General features: G+C 44.9%; 1 protein-coding gene across 6 annotated transcripts; it reads left to right on the forward strand.

Moving 5' to 3' along the window:
* The first annotated feature begins 226 nt into the window (after window positions 1-226).
* Window positions 227-7,266, forward strand: DMRT2 (doublesex and mab-3 related transcription factor 2). Of its 6 annotated transcripts, XM_069474168.1 has the most exons (6): window positions 227-349; window positions 486-642; window positions 1,397-1,964; window positions 3,587-3,689; window positions 5,469-5,549; window positions 5,928-7,266. In XM_069474168.1, exons 3-5 carry the CDS (start codon window positions 1,440-1,442, stop codon window positions 5,522-5,524), a joined length of 684 nt encoding a protein of 227 aa, XP_069330269.1. In that variant the 5' UTR covers window positions 227-349; window positions 486-642; window positions 1,397-1,439; the 3' UTR covers window positions 5,525-5,549; window positions 5,928-7,266. The 6 variants fall into 6 exon arrangements, with proteins under 6 accessions (XP_069330269.1, XP_069330268.1, XP_069330270.1 ...); XM_069474167.1 differs by having other exon boundaries at window positions 227-642; XM_069474169.1 differs by lacking the exon at window positions 486-642.
* Window positions 7,267-9,582: the final 2,316 nt, after the last annotated feature.

The raw sequence follows: 9,582 nt of genomic DNA on the forward strand, positions 1-9,582 counted from the left end.
CGTCACAGTTCGGTTTTAGCTTCTGGACCAGCAACCCTGCTGCACCGAAAGGCGCCGCGAGCAGACTCTGGCTGAGCGCGGCGGGGAGGAGCGCGCCGACCGCAGCCGGCGTGCTTGGGCCAATCAGCGTACACACCGCCTGACAACTGGCCAATCAGAGGGCGCAAAGCTCAGGGGCCGGGGCGGATAATACTAGGAAGGGGAGCGGTGACTGGAGACTGCAAGTAGTGCGGCTGAGCTGAACGCAGCTGCGTGCGGCCCATTGAACCCGCGGTCTGCGCCAGGCTGGGGCGGCCCGACCTTTCCCGTCCAGCTTGGGTCGGAGGAAGCAGAAAGCGGCCTCAGCGAGGTGAAGCGCCCGAGGCTGCAGAGGACCGATCAGAACTTTGCAGAGTTCGGGATGTACAAGGCGAGGTCACTGAGGACTTGACTCACCTTCTCCCCACTTCCGTACCGTCTCCTCCCTTCCCGCCCCCACCGTCCAGTGGGCTCCCTCGGGGCCTCCAGCCTGTCAGCCCCCGATTTCGTGTCTGGGGGTGGCGACCCCGATTTCTGTTTGCATGCACAGCCAGCAGCCTGAGAGCCAGATCCCAAAGCTGGATATCTTTTGACTCGGCCTCTAGCCCGGGCCTCAAAGTCTTGGTGAGTGCTGTGATGCCTCTCGGGGTGTCAGGGAGGGCAAAGGGCATGAATCATATTTCCTTATCTTTTCTGTTTTACTTGGATGCCTTGCCTTAAAGATGTGAACCAGCAGTCCTGTGCAGTCCAAGTGCTTTTGATGCTGGACTGCCATCTGCAGCTTTGTACCCAGTGTCCCTATGGGATCCTAATGATCCAAAGCAACTTTGGTTTCCAGTTGATTATTTTGGGGAGGAGGGACGAAAGGACCTCTTCAAGCCCAAGGAGAAGTCCTTGTGGTGGTGTAGGATGATGAGAGGCATTTGGGAAGCATGGAGTGGTACCAGGTCTGAAGTGGCCCTTGTAATCAAAAAGAATTCTTCCAGCGACATTTTAATATTCATTTTGGCCATACTATGATGGGTATGCGGAAGCCCGACAAGTGGCCTGGGTCAGCCTGGTTGGACACAGTACTTTGTGTGTGTGATCAGAAAGTTACCAGGGACTTGTCTGTGTAAAGCCAGAGAAGGCTGCGGTTAAAGGTCAGGTGCTCACAGAGCACTTAGAATTAATAAAATAAAACCCTTGTTGGGTTGTGGATCCCTGGGAGCCCTAGAGATAACAAGAAAGGCACGTGTGGCCCGGATGTGAGGAACGTGTAGAGAGCAGGGTAACTCAAGGGGCCTGAGGCGGGCTGACCAAGAGCTTTGGGCCTGAGGCTCCGGAAAGGTCCCTGACGGCGACCGGTGAGTCCTTGGGTCTCTTTGTGTGTCCCCAGAGTGCGGGTGGCTGAGCGCAGGCCCGAGAGAGGCCCCAGCGCCATGGCCGAGCGGCAGGCTGGCTCGGCTGCCGGGGACTGGGAGATCGACGTCGAGAGCCTGGAGCTGGAGGAGGACGGTTGCGGGGCGCCACCGTCAACGCCGCCCGGGCCCAGCCTGCCGCCGGCCGAAGGGGACGGCGAGGACGACGAGGAGGACGACGAGGAGGACGAAGACGCGGAGGAAGAGGGCGACGGCGAGGAGACGAGCGCGTCCCCGGGGGTGCCAGGCCAGCAGGAGCTGCAGGGTGGACTGCCGCCCAGGCCGCCGCCAGCGCCTCAGGCCTTGCCGGCCCGGGCCGGGCCCCCGGAGCGCGGCACGAACGCAGGCGGCGGCGCAGAGCCGCGCAAGCTGAGCCGCACGCCCAAGTGCGCGCGCTGCCGCAACCACGGCGTGGTGTCCTGCCTCAAGGGCCACAAGCGCTTCTGTCGCTGGCGCGACTGCCAGTGCGCCAACTGCCTGCTGGTGGTGGAGCGGCAGCGAGTCATGGCCGCCCAGGTGGCGCTCCGGAGGCAGCAGGCCACGGAGGTGCGTACCGCCTGGCCCTGGGGCGCGCCTCGCCGAGGCGTCCCGGGCCACCGTGGAGGTTGGGGAGCTGGAGGGGACGGGCAGCTATCCACACTCCCTGGCCCGGGGCCTTGCGGCGCCTGGCACTTCCTCGGAAGGGCGGTGAGGACGCTTCTCTGCCTGCCCTGGCTTGCAGGGTCGGGAGGGAGAAAGCCGTGGGCCTCGCATCTCTGGGGAACTTGGCAGAAAAGTTTTTGTATGAAAAAGAAGGCAGGGAGGCCCATTTGGGACATGATGAGAAAATAATCTTACGTATTTTTTATATTTAAAAGTATGATTTGGGGGTGTTGGGGGCGAGGCGGGGAGGAGAGTTGTTGATCCAGGACGCGGCGTCCAGCTGGAGGCTCTTCACTGCAGTACTCCTGCTGATGGGGGGGAGAGGGGGGAAGAACCACGCAGTTGGTGGTGCACGCAGTGCTTCTGTTGTCACCTGGCCCTTTGAAATATTCGGAATATGTTAACATGCTACCTATTTTATGGCTGAGACAAAAAAGTGCCTGGGAAGTTAGGTGCCTATAGCCCAAGGTCATACAGCCCGAAGCTACTATCCCGGCAAACTTTCTAAGAGCCCATACAGGGGTCTTTGCTGCCTCCCACTGTGGGACTCCAGCTGTGATGAGAGCCCGGGTTTTCTTTGCGAGGGAGGCTCATCAACCTCAGAGTTGATACCTCCTTGTGTGCCTGCACGTGGAGAGCGAGACTTTAGGGGCCTCCTCCCAGACTTAGGACAAGGGAGGATTTTTGATTTTGCTTTTTGACGCAGAGGAGCTGAACAGTGGATCCCCAGACGTGCTAAAGGCAGTGACCCCCAGTGGGAAAGCCTCCTGAGGGCCCCCAAGAGTGCAATGGACCTGGTCCCAGTTCTGGGCTTGGCTTCCTCCCGCATCTGTCCCGCATGGGTTCTCGCCGGCCCTGCGTTCTTAAGCATTCTCCCAGCCTGCTGGGTGGGAGAGAGGTGTGGAAGGGCCCGGAATCAGGAGGTAAGGGCGGGGAATATCCTTGTTTTGTGTTCCCTGAGGCCTCCAAGATGTTTTGTTCACTTTCATGTCCAGTGAACAATCAGGAGTTTGTGGCCAGACCCAGGAGACTCTCATATCTTCCCCTCACCCTCCAGCACTTCATCTTACTCGCCTTCCAACAAGGAGAAACCTGCCCTGAATCACTGCCCAACAACAGGCTTTGGGCACCTTCATTCAGTCCAGTGAGTGTTCACGATCAAGCCATTGGGCACAACACTCTCTCCAGGACAGGCTCCTATTGTCTCCCCCACTATGGATTTCACTTTCTATGGGATATCCCTCCTCTCTGGCCACAGATCTTCTGTGAAAGAAAAGTTCTCTTTGCTAGAGAATGCCAGGGGCCCAGCTCAGCAGTTGACATCTTCAGACAGCCTCCAGCTCATTGCCCTAGGATTAAGGTTTGCTGATATGAATTTGTGTGGAATCATTTTTCACACAGAATGTGAAAATAAATACATTTAGATTGGTAAGAGTTTCTAGAAGATTTGCTGATGCCCCTGCCTTCTCCCTTCTCTCTCACATTTTCTTTCAGGGCATTGTTGATTATGTTTCTTGTGTTTACAGGACAAGAAGGGGCTTTCTGGGAAACAGAATAATTTCGAGCGCAAAGCTGTGTACCAGAGGCAAGTCAGGGCACCCAGTTTGCTGGCCAAAAGCATTTTAGAAGGTAAAACAATGCAAAATTATCCTTTAGCCTTTTAAACTGAGTTGAATGACTCTCATGATTCAAGCGTATTTATTTTTTCAGGCATATTTATTAGCCTGTGAAGGTGCTATGTGAGAGGAAGCTACTTTCTATTAGAGAGTTTTCCTCTAGGTGCTCTCTTTGGCGGGATGTATACTAAAACCAGAAGGATACAGAGAAAATTAGCATGGCCCCTGTGGAAGAGAGCTTTCCTCTAGGAAGGCAACCATGACCTGGGAAAATGAATCTCACATACCTGCTGAGGTTTTTGTCACTATCAGTTTAAGAATCCTGATAATTTTGTTGTCTGCTTAATGATTAATGAGTTAACATGGAGTGCATGTGAAATTTGCCACAGTGTGAAGGACATGCAAAGATACACTGCCAAATGATCCTGGAGCAGATGTCCTGGAAGGAAATAAGTAAATTAACAAAACAAAACAAAATGACCAAACACTTAGTTGTAGCAGAGTGTTTGGTGAATAGCTAGAGTAAGTCAAGTGAGGAGTTTAACAGCTTATCCTTGCCCTATAAAGACCTCTAGTTTGGAAGTTCAACCTCAGATTCCACTCTTTTTCACTGTACTATTTTCCTCCCTGGATTATCTAGGTAATTGCTGTTATTTCACACTTCATTTTACCATTTTTGACAGTCGAGGTTATAGAGTCTGGAAAAGGTTTTGAATCAAACAAGGAAAGTAGAGGTCGAATTTGTACAGTGAAATCTCTTTCTCTCTCCGTGTTTTCACTTTCACTAAAGCTTGGGGATACATTAATTTTTCTGAAAATATTACTGATTTTTTTTAAGTATCTCTATTTGGGTGTGGAATTTATTTATTGACCTGCTTAATAATATTACTATCTTTCACATATTTCTTTAAATTTAAAGGAAAGTTTATATTTGCTTTAATCACTGCCATTTCATGAAATTCAGGTTAAAAGTAGATTTTTTAAAAAAGTAGACATTTGAATTCTGTTTTTTCCTTGTATGGCTTCTGACTTTAGTTGGTTCTGGGCAGGTTTTGAAGTTCCTTCTTGTCTCATCCTGTGTTTCGTACTTCTGACTTTAGAGTGGTTTCTTTCTCATGAATTAAAAATGAATTTGGTTACATACTGGATAAACAGATTTATAACAATAGGGACCACATTGATAAACTGAAATTGTGCCAAAGCAACTTGAGAAGTGGGAGGACTAAATGGAAGAGTAAATTCAAGTAAATAACTTCCTGGCAAAACTCACCATAGAGATGGAAACATTAATTTTCAAATTTTATTTTATTTGCAAATGAGTACGATAGGTTTGTCACTATGTAAACACAAATATAACAATGGATCCTTCAAACAAATTTGATAGAGGTGAGTGCTTGGGGATGATGAAATACTCAAAGTATTTTATGCAGCCAGGAATTCCATTTATGTTACACTAATCTTTGTTTTTAACTTTGTCTCTATTCATGTGATAACTTAATCTGTGTTCTAATGATTGCTTGTTTAACCATTTTGGTTTCTGGCCAACATGATTAGAGCTTGGGAAACATGTCTTATATTTTTGGTATAGCAGGGAATACCATCCCCCTAACCCTATTTTTTGTTTTGTTTGCACTGGTAGTCAGGGAAGGGGCCTGGTGAAATTGTTCACTGCAGAGTGTGTTTGACTAGTTAACAGCTCTTTTCAATTTTCTATGCTTCTCTATTTCCTGAGTCTTTTTTTTTCTTTTTCTATTCACTAATCTCCTTTAACTTTCTTTCTCTTTTTTCCTAGTTCTCCTTGGATTATTCTACAACTGTAACAATGTGTACATAATGAGCCATCTTTAGAAAATAAAAGTGACATCAGCCCTAGGTATAGATATCTTTTTTAATAATGAAAAAAGATGACATGGATAATAATAAAACATTAATTGAAGCAAGATGAGTAGCTTTGTCTCTTAATGTATGAGGGCCTGGGAAGAATATTAATATTTCAGTCAATAAAGTGTGCCTGTCAAAGCAAGCAAGCAAACAAACCTATAACAATAAAAACAACAATAACAAAAAGTTTAAACGTGGATATCCTTCTCCCCAAAGGAAACTATTTTAAATCGAACTTACACTTTCGCTTTCTGATATGGAACTGTAAATAATTGTTACTGATTTGTAGTGTTTCTCTTGCCTTCTGGATTTCCAGGTTTTTGTTCCCTAGATGTTAATCACTTTCATGTGCAATGTTTGCTTATTTTAGGTTATCGCCCCATTCCAGCGGACACTTATATAGGAGGGACCTTCCCTCTACCTCCCCCAGTTAGTGACAGGATGAGGAAAAGAAGAGCCTTTGCTGATAAAGAGTTGGAGAACATTATGCTGGAGAGGGAATATAAAGAGAGGGAGATGTTGGAAACTTCCCAAGCTGCTGCTGCCTTGTTCCTGCCCAACCGCATGGTGCCTGGACCTGAATATAGCTCCTACAAAACTGCCTACAGCCCCAGCCCAGTGGAACCACCAAGCGAGGATTTCTGCAATTTTTTGCCTACGTGCCTTGATCTAACCATGCAGTATTCGGGGTCTGGGAATATGGAACTAATTTCTTCCAATGTCAGTGTGGCCACGACTTACAGACAATATCCCTTGTCCTCGAGATTTTTAGTTTGGCCCAAGTGTGGCCCCATTAGTGACACCCTCCTCTACCAGCAATGCCTGCTAAATGCCACCACCTCTGTTCAAGCCCTGAAGCCTGGGGCCAGCTGGGACTTGAAGGGAGCACGAGTCCAGGATGTACTCAGTGTTGAGCATGACATGATGCCACCGAAATTGGAAGGTTCCCTGATGCTGCCTCACACTCCTGAGGTCCAGACCTCTAGAAGTGACCTTCAGGGTCATCAGGCTGTCCCTGAGAGGTCTGCATTCTCCCCACCTCGACGGAATTTTTCTCCCATTGTTGACACAGACTCCCTGGCAGCTCAAGGGCACGTCTTAACCAAGATCAGCAAAGAAAACACCAAGCACCCTCTGCCACTTAAACATAATCCATTCCACTCATTATTCCAGCAAACGCTTAACGATGCATCAGCTCCTGAGTTGAAAACACCATTTGTCAAAGATGCCTTTGAAGAGACCTCGAAGAAACACAGAGAGTGTTTAGTCAAAGAAAACCAGAAGTACACATTTACAATAGATAGATGTGCAAAAGACCTTTTCGTAGCCAAACAAGTTGGAACAAAACTCTCAGTGAGTGAGCCGCTGTCATTTTCTGTTGAATCTATTCTTAAGAGGCCTTCGTCTGCCATCACTCATGTCTCTCAGTGAAACTGCTTATACAGAAAACTGGATTTTCTGCCGTCTTAGAGGGTTCTTGTCATTCGCTATTTTTTTAAAAAGTCAAGATGTTTGTATAAAGAAATTTCTAATGTAAAAAGTGATGATTTCTAAAAATTCTATATATTCATATGCATGTACTTTTTCTTATCACATAAATATATTTAAACTTAAAGATGGAAATTGCCTAATGTGCAAATTGTAAAGTTTCATGCTTTACACAGCATTTCATAAAGCAATAAAATTGACACTGTCACCTAAAAGACCCAGTATTTGCTGAAGCAAATAGCTATCTCTATCTAGATGAAAAGCTGGTGTCCTTGAAATGTGTTTTTTATTTTGCTATTAAAATATGATTCTGTATATTTTCATGCACTCTTAATGGCCACTGGGGGCCACAGGAAAACGCTTAAAATGCTTTAGTTTTGCATTTTGGAGGGCACGTTAATTCAGCTGTTTAAGACTGAGGCAAAAATAACTTTAAGGAGAACATGAGGCTGTTTGCATGTTTATAATATCTTGATTTCATGTGCTTGGATGAAGCTGAATTAATTTGAAGGGAAATCAAATATAATGTCTCATTTATATGATGCTGTGGGTTCTTGGGATGGATTTCTTTTGACTCCCTGGGGCCCAGTTTCCTTCCCTAGTGGGAGTGTGCATGGGAGGCCTTAAGCATCCTTTCTAGGAAAGGAACATTCCTTTGCACATTTCTAGTTTCTTTGAACATTCTATGATTTTATGTTCCTAGGGGCCACAAATCAGATTCCCTTGCAAGGTGCATCATTTAAGCCCAAGGTGGGGCCCAGACCTCCTCTCAGCTCTTGTGTTAGTCCCCTGTTGGAGAAGTACTGGAGACAGCAGGCATTGGGATACAGGCCCAGTGGCAACTCTCAGCTGGTCCCTGAGTATTAGCTTTATGCCTCCCACATCTGTACCAGTGTCAAAGACTTTCAGTGCAGCTCTCTTCTGACATGAAAACATTTACTATTCAAATTGCTTCAACTGACAGTTGCTGAAGCCTGCAGATATTTATCACAACATGAGGGTGGCTTCTTGATTTTTAATACCCTTTCTTTTGTTTTTAAGTTCCTTGTTACTGTCTTGTTTTGCTCAACAAAATGTTAACTGTTGTTCCATATATTGATAAAATTAGAGTAAGGTTTTTATGAGAGTATTAAATTCATCTCTTAAGACCTTACTTGTGCATCCCAAATCAAGTTCTAAGATGTCATAGTTTTCTCAATACAGAAAATCAAGAACCAGATATTTCACCTTTAATACTACCATGGAGCGAGGTTTTATTTGCAGCTCTCCTCTTTTCCGGGTAATAAGAACACTAGGTGGGCATGTGGAATGTACCAAGCGTTCAGCAGTTTAAAGAGTTTTGTTCTTGTTCTTGAAAACACTTTATTTAAAAATTATTTTGCTACTGATGAGCTCATGTTATCCTCCAGGGAGTCTCTGAATTGTTGCTTAAAATTAGCATCAATTTCAAAAACAACCAGCCAAACCTTAGGTTGATTTTCAGTTTGTACTTGTAAAATAACATTTGGTTTTGTTGAGTCAAATTTACTTATTTTTACTATTGTCAAAGCCAGAGTGAATGGAAGTTTGCCAAAGGAAAAGAAAATGAAAGCAGGCTGAGTTTCCAATAACTGTTAAAGATTATCATTAAGTGGAAAAAATGTTTTCCAGCCAAGTATGCTCTGGTGTCAGAGACAGAATCTAACTCCAGTTTTTCCTCCCAGTCATCTCTGCTTTATCTCTAGAGTCACTAATTTTTGTATTCCTCTCAGAAATTTATTTTTTTTGTCTAGCGTTAAATGTATACTTACCATTGAATTAAATGGCTTCAGAGGTAATGAGGGGAAACACATTAGAATAAAACCATATAAAAAAAATCTTAATGAGAAGGCCTTCTTAATCCAAAAATGGATTTTCTCTTTCTTACTCTATTTTTGTATTTTGAATACTTGTATTTATCAAATTTTCTCCTTTTCCAGTGAACGTATCGGGACTTCTTTTCTGTCTTCTCTCCATATCGTTTTAATCTCATTAAGTGAATCCAGTTGGCTGTGGGTATTAGTGGTTTTTCCTCATATTACCAGTGACCAGAATTTTATTGTTCTTGAACATTTATGAGGGTCAGTACTTTCCCTGGAAAATTTATTATTATACTGTGCATTAGTTCTGCTGTAATGATGAGTTCTTTGAATCTACCACCGGCCACTTATTAAGAGTTTTGTGCTGGGCTCTTGCTTTTGTTTAAAAAAAATCATTTCACTTCCATGAAAACTACCATATAGAGTGTTCAAAGGGTGTTGTCATTGACATATTGAATCAACTTGTGGTTCAATTTGAACATTTTCTGTGTTAAAGGTAATAAATGGATATGGCTTTAATAATTTTTGAGACTGGTAAATTTTGAGAGTAGTAAAACATGGAGTTTTTCCTCCGTTTAACTCATAGTACACTAATGACATGTTTTCCTTCTATCTCAACTGATCAAATGTTATTTTTGTTCAATTTGCAATAATCAAAGTTTACAACAGTACTTCTCAAACTTTAGTAGATCATTGAGC

This window comes from Eulemur rufifrons, chromosome 7 (assembly GCF_041146395.1).
Source record: "Eulemur rufifrons isolate Redbay chromosome 7, OSU_ERuf_1, whole genome shotgun sequence".
Classification (NCBI taxonomy): domain Eukaryota; kingdom Metazoa; phylum Chordata; class Mammalia; order Primates; family Lemuridae; genus Eulemur; species Eulemur rufifrons.